General features: G+C 42.4%; 1 protein-coding gene across 2 annotated transcripts in view; it reads right to left on the bottom strand.

Annotated features, from left to right (window-relative positions):
- FRY (FRY microtubule binding protein) overlaps positions 1-13,723 on the bottom strand; it is a 364,889-nt gene that overhangs the window by 37,641 nt on the left and 313,525 nt on the right. For both annotated transcript variants that reach the window (XM_082244584.1, XM_082244585.1), the window contains exons 54-56: positions 9,606-9,769; positions 5,614-5,803; positions 309-458 (exon numbers count right to left, since the gene is read on the bottom strand). In XM_082244584.1, coding sequence (XP_082100710.1) covers positions 309-458; positions 5,614-5,803; positions 9,606-9,769 — 504 coding nt within the window. The remainder of the gene's footprint in view (positions 1-308; positions 459-5,613; positions 5,804-9,605; positions 9,770-13,723) is intronic.

Below are 13,723 nucleotides of genomic sequence, written 5' to 3'. Positions count from 1 at the left end.
TTCCTCTAGCAAACAGCACAAAACTATATACAATATATGTACCAAAAATTTTCTAGTGTTCTGTGAAATACAGATTGCAGCTAACATATGTTATAGCAGCAGACAGCTTTTAATTGGATTATTTAGAAATGTAGGCCATGAAATAAATGGTGATGCATTTGTGGAAACGATCAGCTGCATTTGTGTTTTTAGGCAGTTGTCCATAAATAAAAAAAAAAAAAAAAAAAACGGACTATCAATTGTCTGGCACCATGGGAATTTCTTTTGGTTCCCTAATTTCGGACTGTTGTCAGGATGACCATACTCACCGTTTCTGCATCTACAAAGAGTGTTGGGCATTCGGAGCACAGTGTCAGTAGCTGTGATGTGCTCACAAACTTTGACCCGATGCCACGCAGACTGTCTCCCAGGTAACAAGCTGCATCGCATGTCAGGAAGCAGAACCTCTTCTGTATACTCTACAAGGTACAATAAGGTCCAGTTAGACTAGGACAATAACCAGAACTAGAGCAAAAATGGGCAGAAATCAACTCCTATAGGAAAAACTGTAATAAATAACAAAATCTGTACCACACTTTGCAATATTCTTGTATTTAAAATGGTTGAAAAGGCAGAAGTGTTTTTACCTTAACCACTTGACGACCGCCCCACGTATATATACTGCGGTGCGGCGGGTCTTCTGAGGGAAATCACGTAGAGAGGTACGTGATTTCGCTCTTCTGGGTCTGCACTGGCGAGCAGCTTCCGCTGTAATTGGACACAGCAGGAGCCAATCAGCGGGTCAGACAGACCCGTCAATCGTTCACAAGAGAGGCAGAACAGAGGTCTGTCTATGTAAACAAGGCAGATCGCCGTTCTGCTAGTAGGAAAGACAGAGATCCTGCTTTTCTGTCAAGCAGGAACACGGATCTCTGTTTTCATACAGCCAAAGCACCCCCACAGTTAGAAAGCACTCCCTAGGAAAACATTTAACCCTTTGATCCCCCTGATGTTAATCCCTTCCCTGCCAGTGTCATTAGTACAGTGACCGTGCATTTTTTTTAGCACTGATCCCTGTATTAGTGTCACTGGTCCCCAAAAAACGTCACTTAGTGTCAATTTGTCCGCTGCAATATCGCAGCCCCGCTACAAATTGATGATCACCATTACTAGTAAAAAAAAAAAAATCCAAAAATCTATCCCATGTTTCTAGATGCTTTAGCTTTTGCGCAAACTAATCAATATACGCTTATTGGGATTTTTTTTTTTACCAAAAACATGTAGTAGAATACATATTGGCCTAAACTGATAAAGAAATTTGTTTTTTTTTTTTTTTTACATCCTTTACTAGAAGTGTTTTATAGCAGAAAATAAAAAATATTGTTTTTTTTTTTCAAAATTGTCATATTCTTTTGTTTATACCACAAAAAAAAAAAAACAGAGGTGATCATATGCAACCAAAAGAAAACTATATTTGTGGGAAAAAAAGGACATCAATTTTATTTGGGTACAGTGTTGTATGACTGCGCAATTGTCATTTAAAGTAATGCAGTGCCGTATCGCAAAAAAATAGCCTGGTCATGAAGAGGGGTAAACCTTCTGGAGCTGAAGTTGTTAAAGTGGTTGTAAACCCTCCCATATACCCAGTGAAGTGAATAGCTTCAGGTGATACACAGAGATGAAATAAATCCTCCTGCATAAGTTTCAATTGTTTATCTGCGGCCTTTTCTTCCCTACACCACTTCAAAGTGCAGATTTGTGATAAAATCCTTCATCTGTGAAAAGCAGAGAGGAGTGGGTAGAGAGCTGCAGTTAGAGTGTGTGAGAGCTGATTGGAGGAAAGGGACACACCCCCCTCCACACACTGCACAGAAAAGAAGGAGGGATACAGAGTTGTGTTCTGAATAGACACGCTGTGTGCTGAGCTCCCGCCCCCTTCACAAATTTATCTCATGTGTCAAGAAATCTTCTCAGAAGTGACTCATGTGGATAACAGAGGAACGAAACACCAGAGAGAAACAACACTTAGAGCTTTAGGGAGAGACAGGTAAACACTACAGATGTATGTGCCAAGTTCAGATTTTATGACTGAGGTTTATAACCACTTTAAAACATTTTCAGCAGTAAGGTAAAAAACCTTTAGTGATCAGTAAGCGCACCCCTAGCCCCCCCTAAATATCTCCCTGAGCCTGATCTCAATCCACCTCTGTGCCCAAGAACAGCAGCGCTACGCTCCTGCTCCTCAATGGACATGGATGCAGGAGCCATTGGTTTCTGCTGTGGTCAATCAAATCCTTTGGAGAGGCAGCAGGGGCAGGGCTGAGCTGTGTATGTCAATAGACACACATAGCCCAGTTCAGGAGTGGGCCCACACGGGTGACCCCCCATAGCAAGCAGCTTGCTATGGGGCACTTAGAAATGAGGAGAAGCTAGGAGCGCTGGCGAGGGACCAAAGAAAAGGTGGATTGGGTCTGCTCTGTGCAAACCCATTGCACAGAGCAGGTAAATACATGTTTATTATTTTAAAAAAATGAACCTATAAAATCACTTTAATATGATAGAAGTACACACTTGTCTGTAATATACGGTATGTACTTGGAATCTCCATGCAAGTACAAGTGCAGCTGAGCCCATGACATTTGTTCTTTATTTGCTAGTTGAGGCCTCACATTGCACCTAGTACATAGAAGTTTCCCTTTTTCATAACTCATTTTTTGTTCAATCATCTCCTGTTTCTAGTATTCTCTGAAAACAGAGATTAAACTAAACACCTCAATTCCTAAATGGGACAGGGAAATGTTTTATATTAAATATAAAGGGATCCGTTTAAAATTTTACACCTAGGTCCCATGGCCTCTGCAGTCCAGTGGAGGTCAGGTGTTTTCACAGAGGAAAAAAAATACAGAGGGCTGAAGCACACTGCTAACTACACTAAACAATCTCAACTCAAAGAAATATCTAACATTTTTCCAGAAAGAGAGACAGGAAAAAAACAATGCAAGGAAATGTTTGCTTTTCCTATTTTACAAGGCTACAAAATGTTCCACAAAAATTCTGAATCATGCACTTCTTTGATTGTAGTCTATTTCTGATGCCTTCAAATTAATTTAGCATTAGGGTGTAACATTGAGCCAGGCACTAACAGACTTGGCACAAACATTTAATTTCATCTAACTGCTAAGTGTTAAATATTGTTGGGACAGATTCTCTCAAAACCGAAGACTTTAATAGAGGGTGCATTAAGTGTACTCTACAGTGAAATATATACATGTCCACCTCTGCAGAGAAAGGGCGCTGCGCTTTGTTTTCTAGTCTTATATACCCTGTGATTTTGGACCAACTTTATAAAGTTCAAACTGAATAATACAAATAAGTTCTGCACTGCTTAGTCTGATTCTGCGGAATCTATGACTCAGTTACAGAGCTATATCTATTCCCTCAAATTATCATTTTCACCAAATGACTTCTCAGTAAAAATTACAATTCTGGAACTCCGCTACGAATTCCTCAATCGGACTCAATTTTTTCCCATGAAAATATTGTAGACCCTCTCTTGAATACCATTCTAAGTTCTGTAGTTGGCAAAACCCCTTAAACTCCTATAATTGTATCCTGCTGGCATGCAGTTAAAACAGCTGATCGCAAAAGTGTAGAATACAGAAGAGGACCCTGATTATAGGCTTGTTCACACCAGAAAGCTGCACTAAACGCATGGCTGCTAGCGTGCGCTGGGAGGAACAGTGCTGATGTGCCGATCCTTGTACTGTGTAATTTTCATGACATGTGATTCAGTTCTATTCACCATGGTGGCACTGAGATGCGGTGATCAGCATCCCAACACAATGAAAAAAAGGACTGCATGTACTAATTTTTTCATTGCACACCACCGCTATGTAGTTTTATGAACTGCCTGCCTAGGAAACAATGTAAACTGCCTAGTCTTTGCATTAGCACTTTTTACAAAAGAAAATTAAAACCATATCAAATGTTTAAACTGAGAAAATGTATCTTTTTAAGAAAATAAAGTAATTTTGAAATTGATGGCAGCAACACATCTCAAAAAAGTTGGGAAAAGGCTAGAAAAGGCTGGCAAAGTAAGTGGCAATAACAAGGAAGAGCTGGCACTAAGAAGGAAGAACATTTTGCAACTAATTAGGTTAAGGGCATTTTAGAAAGTCAGTGTTTTAAAAGTAAAGATTCACCAATCTGTGAAAAGCTGCATCTAAAAATGGTCAAACAATTTCAGAATATTGTCCCTAAACATAAAATTATAAGACTTTAAATATATCATAATCTACAGTACAAAATATTATCAAAATTCAGATTCCAAGAACCTGGAGAAATCTCTATGCGCAAGGAAAACAAGGCCAAAACGCAAAAAATTGGTTGCCCGTGATCTTCAGAAGCTCAGAGGGCACTGCATGAAAAAAAGGACATCACTGCATGTGCTCAGAAATACTTCCAAAAATCACGATTTGTGAACAACGTTCACTATGCCATATAAAAATGTAAGTTAAGTTAAAGCTCTACCATGTAAAGAAGAAGCCATATCTGAACAAGATCCAGAAAGCTACTGTGTTCTCTGAGCCAAAGCTCATTTAAAATGGTCTGTTGCAAAGTGGAAAACTGTTCTGTGGTCAGACATATTGAAATTTGACAACCATGGGGGCTGCGTCCTCTGGACTAAAGAGGAGAGGGACCGTCCAGCTTGTTATCAGAAATCAGTTCAAATGTCTGCATCTCTGATTGTATGAGGGTGCATTAGTGTGTATGGAATGGGCAGCTTGCACATCTGGAAAGGCACCATCAATGCTGAAAGATACATCCAGGTTTTAGAGCAGCATATGCTCAGGCAAGAATAGGACAACATTTCTCTTTCCAAAACTCTCTTCAGTTCCCAGGTGTTTATAAAGTGTTATTAAAAGAAGAGGGGATGCTAGACCATGGTAAACATGGCCCTGTTCCAACTTTTTTTTGGAATTGGGACTGTACTTTAGCAGCTTTCTGTTGTCATGTCCAAACTTTTTTGAGCCGTGTTGCTGCTATCAATTTTAAAATTACGTTATATTTTTTTTCTTAAAATGGTACATTTTCTCAGTTTAAACATTTGATATGTTTTCTATGGTGAATAGAATGTGGGTTTATGAGATATGCAAATCATTGCATTTTGTTTCTATGTAGATTTTACACAGCATCCTAACTTTTTTTTTAGAATTGGGGTTGTAGTATTCTGAAAACTGTCATCCTGTGATACTCTCGGGACTCATATTGATTCTGGGTGCCAGCACTAAGACAGCCTGTCCCACCTCAGTATAAATACTTGAAAAGAAAGCAGATGGCATGCTGCACTCCAAGCTAAGCAGCCCAGATGTAGAGAAGAATAAGAGCAGCTTCAGCCCAACTCCTCTCAGGCCACGTCCCTGATGCATTTCACCCTGCCTACAGGGCTTAGTCCTAGGGCTATGACTAAGCCCTGTGGGCATGGCAAAACACAGAGGTGAGTAGTTGGGCTGAAGCCAATGTTCCATCCTAATACAGCAGGCCAACAAACTTTGTATATAGAAAACATACATTTCTAAGCACTCTAGACATCTTTATTCATTTATAATACACCTCATTTAAATCAGAACGCACCTTAAACAAGGAGGAGAAAACATGAAAAGTATAAACCGCACAGGACCCATCAGAATCTGACATTAGTTGATTGATATGGCTTCGCCACGCTTCCTCTGCATCATCGCATGCTGTTGGTTGAAATGCAGCCAGAATAGCTGAGAAGAAGGGCGATGGAGGAGGAGGTGTTATCCTGTCCCCGTCTCCAAAGCTAGAATGTAGAGGAAAAAAAGAGGACACATGACCATTCTTGATCCTTTTATCTTGCACAGCACTGGTGTATGGGAGGAGTCAAGTGCAGCTAGCAAATCAATGCAGTAAGACTCCATTGAACAGCGGTTGCAATTTAGCATATATCATGCCTACCTAAACTAACACTCAAAGCTGTGCCTAAATGTGAACAGTAGAAGACATCAAACCAGATGCTGCATGTTACATGTGTTTGTAGTCCAGATCACAATACAGGACACCAGTCCTTCCATACTTCTTACTGCTTCTGTATAAGTGGACAATACAGCACACATTATCAACTAATACAATAAGGAACGCAGCAAATCAGTTCCACTCACTAACTTACACTCACTTCACACAAAGCAACACAAACAACTTGAAGAACTATAGGCACTCGCAGCCCTGGAGCCTGCAAACCCTGAAGAAAGACCGGGGGAAGATGTCAGCCCTCTCAATGGTGACAGCACACCGCTAGAGGGCTTCACTCTAAGGTAGGTATAAGTTATGCGATTGCCTTACAGGTTTTTTTTTTGTTTTTTTTTTTAAAACTCTGTGTTGGTTTAATACTGCTTTAAGTTAGTTAGTTGGTTTAGTAGGTGAATGGGAGTCTACAAATAAGAAGTGAGCCTGCAGCAATGACCATCAATGAAAATGTGGTGGCACACGGTGGGAAGGGAAAGAACAATGGGAGAAAATTACAGATCAACATTAAAAGTTTAGGGCTTCTGACAAATTTTACTGCTCTCTGAAGTCCGGTAGTCTGGGAGCTTTTCCTTCATTCACCATTCCGGTGTTTACTAAAGAAATTCCACTCTTTGTCCTGGTTATACATCCCCGCAGAGTGCTGTGGCTCTTTCAACCAGCCCCTAATGGGCCATACACACTATACAATTGTCTTTAGATTTTTTCCTTTAGATTTACCAAAACCATATAATATGAGGCCAAATCTAAACACTTTCAATTTGTATGCAATCAGGTCGGCCCTCGCACTACATAGTTGAAGGTAAATCTAAAGGAAATCTAACAACAAAAGTTGTATAGTGTGTATCCAGCTTTAGTCCCTGCAGGACATAGCAGTGTTAAAAGGCCTGATCAGGGCCAGATTAACATAGGGGCTATTGGAGCTGCAGCTCCAGGCCCCTACCTTAATATAGGCCCCGGGTTGGCCATATTCACTGTTACCGCTCTTCTGTCACTTGTAAACACAGAAGTCTGGCTTGTATGCTCGCTTCCCCAGGCAGCTCCCTCAGAACCTCCCCACACAGCACGAAGGCCGGACAAGGAGGGACAGTTGCCGATGCATGGATGTGTTTATGGGCTTCAGAGACAGCATCCCATGTTGAATTAGGCATGCATGGCTGCACCCTTCCTCCTCTGGGTGCATGCCAAGGCACGGCCCTTAAGGCCCTTCAAAATCCTCAGCACCAAGCCCATGATGCTCTTAATCCGGCCCTGGGGCTGATGGAGGATACCTTATATCTCAGGGAAGAACCATGAACCCGAAACACCTGGCTGGAAGTGTGTCAGATGAGAAGTAAAGCTCAGTGGCAAGATCTATTCAATATAGCAATTGAAGCGAAGTCAATATGCACACGAACTGCCAATAGCAAGCCATAACAGTTACTTAAGGTTTGGATCCAGTGGCGTACCAACGGGGGGGTTCGGGCGGTCCGCCCCGGGTGCCACACATTAGGGGGGTGTCAGGGAGCACCAGGGTGACACCAGGGGCCGGCCGCCGGACTTCCTCCACCGCTCACTGACACAGGAGAAGAGGAGAAACTGTATAAAGCAGAGCATGGGAGAGAGACTCACTCACAAGCCCTGCATACACAGCGGGCGCTGCCGAAGTTAACTGTGCTAGATAATGAGAAGGCGATTGGTTGCTAGGACTGCCTATCAACCAATCACCTGCTCATTAACTAGCACAGTTAACTTTGGCATTTCCCGCTGACCGCTGTGTATTCAGGGCTAGTGAGTGTGACAGTGAGACTCTCTCCCATGTTCTGCTTTGAACAGTTCCTCCTTCTCTGCTCTCCTCCTAATAAGGTAGGAGGGGGAAGGGCGATTGTATTGTAAAGGTGTTCTATTGGGGGCGGGGAGGGGGTCTGCATTGTAAAGGGGTTTTATTGGAGGGGGGGGGGTCTGCATTGTAGAGGGGTTTTATTGGAGGGGAGGGGGGTTGTCTGCATTGTAAAGGGGTTCTATTGGGGGGGCTTGTATTGTAAAATGGTTCTATTGGGGGGGGGGGGGGTCTGCATTGTAGAGGGGTTTTATTGGAGGGGTGGGTGTCTGCATTGTAAAGGGGTTTTATTGGAGGGGGGGGTCTGCATTGTAAAGGGGTTTTATTGGAGTGGGGGGTCTGCATTGTAAAGGGGTTTTATTGGAAGGGGGGTCTGCATTGTAAAGGGGTTTTATTGGGAGGGGGGGGGGGTTGTCTGCATTGTAAAGGGGTTCTATTGGGGGGCTTGTATTGTAAAGTGCTACTATTGGGGGGGGGGGGGTTGTATTGTAAAGGGTTCTATTGGGGGGGGGTTTGTATTGTAAAGGGTTCTATTGGGGGGGGGGGTTTGTATTGTAAAGGGGGGTTCTATTGGGGGGGGGGTCTGCGTTGTAAAGGGGTTCTATTGGGGGGTTTGTATTGTAGACGGGTTATATTGGGGGGTTTGTATTGTAGAGGGGTTCTATTGGGGGGGGGGGGGGTTGCATTGTAGAGGGGTTCTATTGGGGAGGTTTGCATTGTAGAGGGGTTCTATTGGGGAGGTTTGCATTGTAGAGGGGTTCTATTGGCTGGGGCTTTGTATTGTAAAGGGGTTCTATTGGGGGGGGGGGGGGGCTGTATAATGTAAAGGGTTCTATTGAGGGGGGGCGAGGGCTATGTCATGTAAAGGGTTCTATTGGGGGGGGGGGGGGAGTTTGTAAACTGTGTAATGTAAAGGGTTCTATAGGGGGGCTGTGTAATGTAAGGGGTTCTTTTGGGGGGCAGGGGCTGTGTAATGTGAAGGGTTCCATGGGGGGTGGGGGCTGTGTAATGTAAGGGGTTCTATTGGGTAACGGGGGCAGTGTAATGTGAAGGGTTCTATGGGGGCGGGGGCTGTATAATGTAAAAGGTTCTATAGGGGGCGGGGGCTGTGTAACATAAAGGTTTCCATGAGGGGGATGGGGGCTGTGTAATGTAAAGGGTTCCATGAGGGGGGTGGGGCTGTGTAATGTAAAGGGTTCCAATGGGGGGCTGTGTAATGTAAAGGGTTCCAATGGGGGGCTGTGTAATGTAAAGGGTTCCAATGGGGGGCTGTGTAATGTAAAGGGGTCCAGGGCTACGGGGGCTGTGTAATGTAAAGGGGGTCTTCCTACATTTTACTCGCAGTTATTGCTGCAGTCCTATAGTTTTTTCTGCATTTTCTGAAAGCGCACCAAAAGTCTTCCATGCTGCATCTTTGGCACGCTTTCAGAAAACAGGAAAATATATTTTTTGGGGGGGAGTGACACCAACCCTAGTGACACCACTGACAGTAGCACACAGTAAGTATGCCACTGCCAGTTACATGTATTTCTGTCTAGCGCCTCAGGTCAATCGGAACAGTTTTTGCAGAGGAGGAGGGGCCTCATCGCTGGGTCAATGTGCGGTTGATCCAGCGACGAGGGGGGTGCCAGATATAGGATCCACCCCGGGTGCCAAATGCTCTAGGTATGCCCCTGTTTGGATCTTTTAATTTATTATTACTAATGTTTATATATTCAACAATTTTTTTCATGAAGAAGAACCTCACATAAATATAACCTACCCTGTCAGTGCAAAATGCTCCATGATTCGGTCATCCTTCTCCTCCTCAGCCATTTCTAGGTTAAAACTGTCATTACATTCAAACACAACTGGCATTTCACTCATTGATCCTGATAGGTCATCTTCTTGTACAGTTGCATCATCTTCATCAAGAACAGCATCAGCCTTTAAGATAAGGAATCGTGACATTAAAATATTAGTACTGAGTTCTAGATCAAGCAACTAGAGACAGGTATTGTAGACAGGACAGGAACAATTGGCGAGACATATATATACACATTTACAAATCTTGTGGAAAACTTGGCCAAACTCAAAAAAAAAAAAAACTTAAACAACACCTTTAATGGATTGAACCTTTGGTGTAGTTTTAAGTGGTTGGTATGTGATTGTGTATTTACCTGTCTTTTGCAGTTACTGTATTTCTTGATTTTGCCTTTTTAAGCTGAATTTGCACAGGCCCCCAGCATGATTGGCAGCGGCAGGAATCTACTGATTCCTGATGCTGCGTATAGTGGCTAGATTTGGACACTGAATCCATGCGTTAAATTACAGGTTGTCGGCTGGTGCAGCTATTTGTGGCTGTTTGCACAGCCAGTGATTACCTGCGGTGATTGCTGCTGGATATGCATTGTGCATCTAGCAACAATCACCGCAGATAATTGCCGGCTTTATGAACAGCCACGAATAGCTGCAGCCGCTGACAACTTGTCATTGAAGTGTACGGGCTCGGCAGCCACAACTAGCTGCTCAACAAAACAGCTGCCATTTACACTGCGGCAAGTCCCTCGTGCGAATGTAGACTTATAACCTTTGTGTTTGTATTAAGATCACACAATTTGATAATTCACAGAAACATTCTACCTATTAATAAAGATTCTATGAGCAACTATAACATATAATAAACAGTAGACTGTTCAAATAAACATTCTGGCTTGCTATATAACTTTCAGTCACAAGCATTGTTTGTTTTGCCCCAGGGCTGTTACTTTTCCAGGTAGGTTTTGGGTTGGATTTCTTGCTGGGAAATATTGGTTAATATTGATATTTGATACATGTAACTCATTGTGAGACAGGAGGATTCTGATTATTTGCTATAGCCTGAAAATAGCCATGAAAATAGCAACAGAAACAAAAAAATAAGGCCCATTAAGGACAAGCACACTGCTGTCTGCAAAGAAGCACATGCATAAAACTAACAAAATGCGTAATAATCAATTAGAAAAAAATAGGTCGTAGCTCCTACAGAAGTCTAAAATCTAAATAGCTTGTGTACATCATTGCTACTTGCAGAAAATGCTCCATTTTATTGGTAAAAGTTACATTGTATACATGTATTACAGTGGGTACGGAAAGTATTCAGACCCCCTTAAATTTTTCACTCTTTGTTATATTGCAGCCATTTGCTAAAATCATTTAAGTTCATTCTTTTTCCTCATGAATGTACACATAGCACCCAATACTGACAGAAAAACACAGAATTGTTGACATTGTTGCAGATTTATTAAAAAAGAAAAACTGAAACATCACATGGTCCTAAGTATTCAGACCCTTTGCTCAGTATTTAGTAGAAGCCCCCTTTTGATCTAATACAGCCAGGAGTCTTTTTGGGAAAGATGCAACAAGTCTTTCACACCTGGATTTGGGGATCCTCTGCCATTCCTCCTTGCAGATCCTCTCCAGTTCTGTCAGGTTGGATGGTAAACGTTGGTGGACAGCCATTTTTAGGTCTCTCCAGAGATGCTCAATTGGGTTTAAGTCAGGGCTCTGGCTGGGCCATTCAAGAACAGTCACGGAGTTGTTGTGAAGCCACTCCTTCGTTATTTTAGCTGTGTGCTTAGGGTCATTGTCTTGTTGGAAGGTAAACCTTTGGCCCAGTCTGAGGTCCAGAGCACTCTGGAGAAGGTTTTTGTCCAGGATATCCCTGTACTTGGCCACATTCATCTTTCCCTCGATTGCAACCAGTCGTCCTGTCCCTGCAGCTGAAAAACACCCCCACAGCATGATGCTGCCACCACCATGCTTCACTGTTGGGACTGTATTGGACAGGTGATGAGCAGTGCCTGGTTTTTCTCCACACATACCGCTTAGAATTAAGGCCAAAAAGTTCTATTTTGGTCTCATCAGACCAAAGAATCTTATTTCTCACCATCTTGGAGTCCTTCAGGTGTTTTTTAGAAAACTCCATGCGGGCTTTCATGTGTCTTACACTGAGGAGAGGCTTCCGTCGGGCCACTCTGCCATAAAGCCCCGACTGGTGGAGGGCTGCAGTGATGGTTGACTTTCTACAACTTTCTCCCATCTCCTGACTGCATCTCTGGAGCTCAGCCACAGTGATCTTTGGGTTCTTCTTTACCTCTCTCACCAAGGCTCTTCTCCCCCGATAGCTCAGTTTGGCCGGACGGCCAGCTCTAGGAAGGGTTCTGGTCGTCCCAAACGTCTTCCATTTGAGGATTATGGAGGCCACTGTGCTCTTAGGAACCTTAAGTGCAGCAGAAATCTTTTTGCAACCTTGGCCAGATCTGTGCCTTGCCACAATTCTGTCTCTGAGCTCTTCAGGCAGTTCCTTTGACCTCATGATTCTCATTTGCTCTGACATGCATTGTGATCTGGAAGGTCTTATATAGACAGGTGTGTGGCTTTCCTAATCAAGTCCAATCAGTATAATCAAACACAGCTGGACTCAAATGAAGGTGTAGAACCATCTCAAGGATGATCAGAAGAAATGGAAAGCACCTGAGTTAAATATATGAGTGTCACAGCAAAGGGTCTGAATACTTAGGACCATGTGATATTTCAGTTTTTCTTTTTTAATAAATCTGCAACAATGTCAACAATTCTGTGTTTTTCTGTCAGTATGGGGTGCTATGTGTACATTCATGAGGAAGAAGAATGAACTTAAATGATTTTAGCAAATGGCTGCAATATAACAAAGAGTGAAAAATTTAAGGGGGTCTGAATACTTTCCGTACCCACTGTACATATAATGGAAAATCAATTTGCACTACTTGTCCATATGGTCACCCAAAAGAAGGTTGGGTTTGCTGTAGCAATTTGGATCATGCTTTGCTGGGGTTTTTCCACCTTCCTCTGGATCAACTGCAGGTATAGGATTGTGTATATGGGATTGAATGGTTGAGTTTTCAATACTGTTTGTTTTTTTTGTTGGTTGAACCAGATGGACTTGTGTCTTTTTTCAACCTGACTAACTATGTAACTATGTAAATCAAAGCTCAACTGCTAGCTGCAAAACCCGGCTGTCACTGACAGCTTGCTTCCACATGGATGATAAGGAACCAGCTAGTGTAGTCGCTATGTCAGATATAACAGTGATCACATGCAACCTGAAGACTTAATTCAGAAAACAATGGTTTTATCTGGTTTATTACTGTAAATGTCTGATAACATTGTAGAACAATAAACAAATTTCCAAAAATGCTAAAAAATAATAAAAACAGAGCAGGGGATTTATTAATACAGTGTTCCAACCAAAATCCTAATATGTCCTTTAATAGACATAGAGATAGAGTTAAAGTCAAGTCACCCAAAGTATTCCGCAATGCTAAATTTGGACAGGACATCTAGACTTTAATGACCTTTGGGCACAAACGGGGTTAAAACTATTTACAATTTATATACAGTGTAATTAAGACATATGCATAAATTGGCCAAGTAACAGAGAGAAGGGTTCTAGCAAAGAGGTTGCCCAGAGGAACATCAAAGTCTTCTGAGAGCTACATGTGCCTCCTGGGCCACTGAAGTAAGGTCCGCTGACCTGTGAGATTAAACAGCCATTGATGTATTGTGCTGAATCAGGGGGAAAGAAATAATTATTGACCACATAACTGGGAGCATGAACCACCACAAATGCATAGCAATATATATACTGTAGCTGAACAGCAATAATTTGAACATTGTTAATAGGGCTGTCCACTAACTTGAATACCATTGGTTGCCCATACTAAACTATATACATACCCTTTCATTGTGAGTTAATAGTAAGACTGTTCATCTAAACAAAATGCGCCAGTATGAAAAGCACTATACACTGTATAAAAACAGAGTTGGTTTTGTGTGACTGCAGCAAAGTTCAGTCACCGTTCCATGTATGAAGGCGTCCTT

Source organism: Pelophylax lessonae (assembly GCF_965119305.1).
Source record: "Pelophylax lessonae genome assembly, chromosome: 2".
Classification (NCBI taxonomy): domain Eukaryota; kingdom Metazoa; phylum Chordata; class Amphibia; order Anura; family Ranidae; genus Pelophylax; species Pelophylax lessonae.
This window is presented reverse-complemented; position numbering and strand designations above follow the sequence as displayed.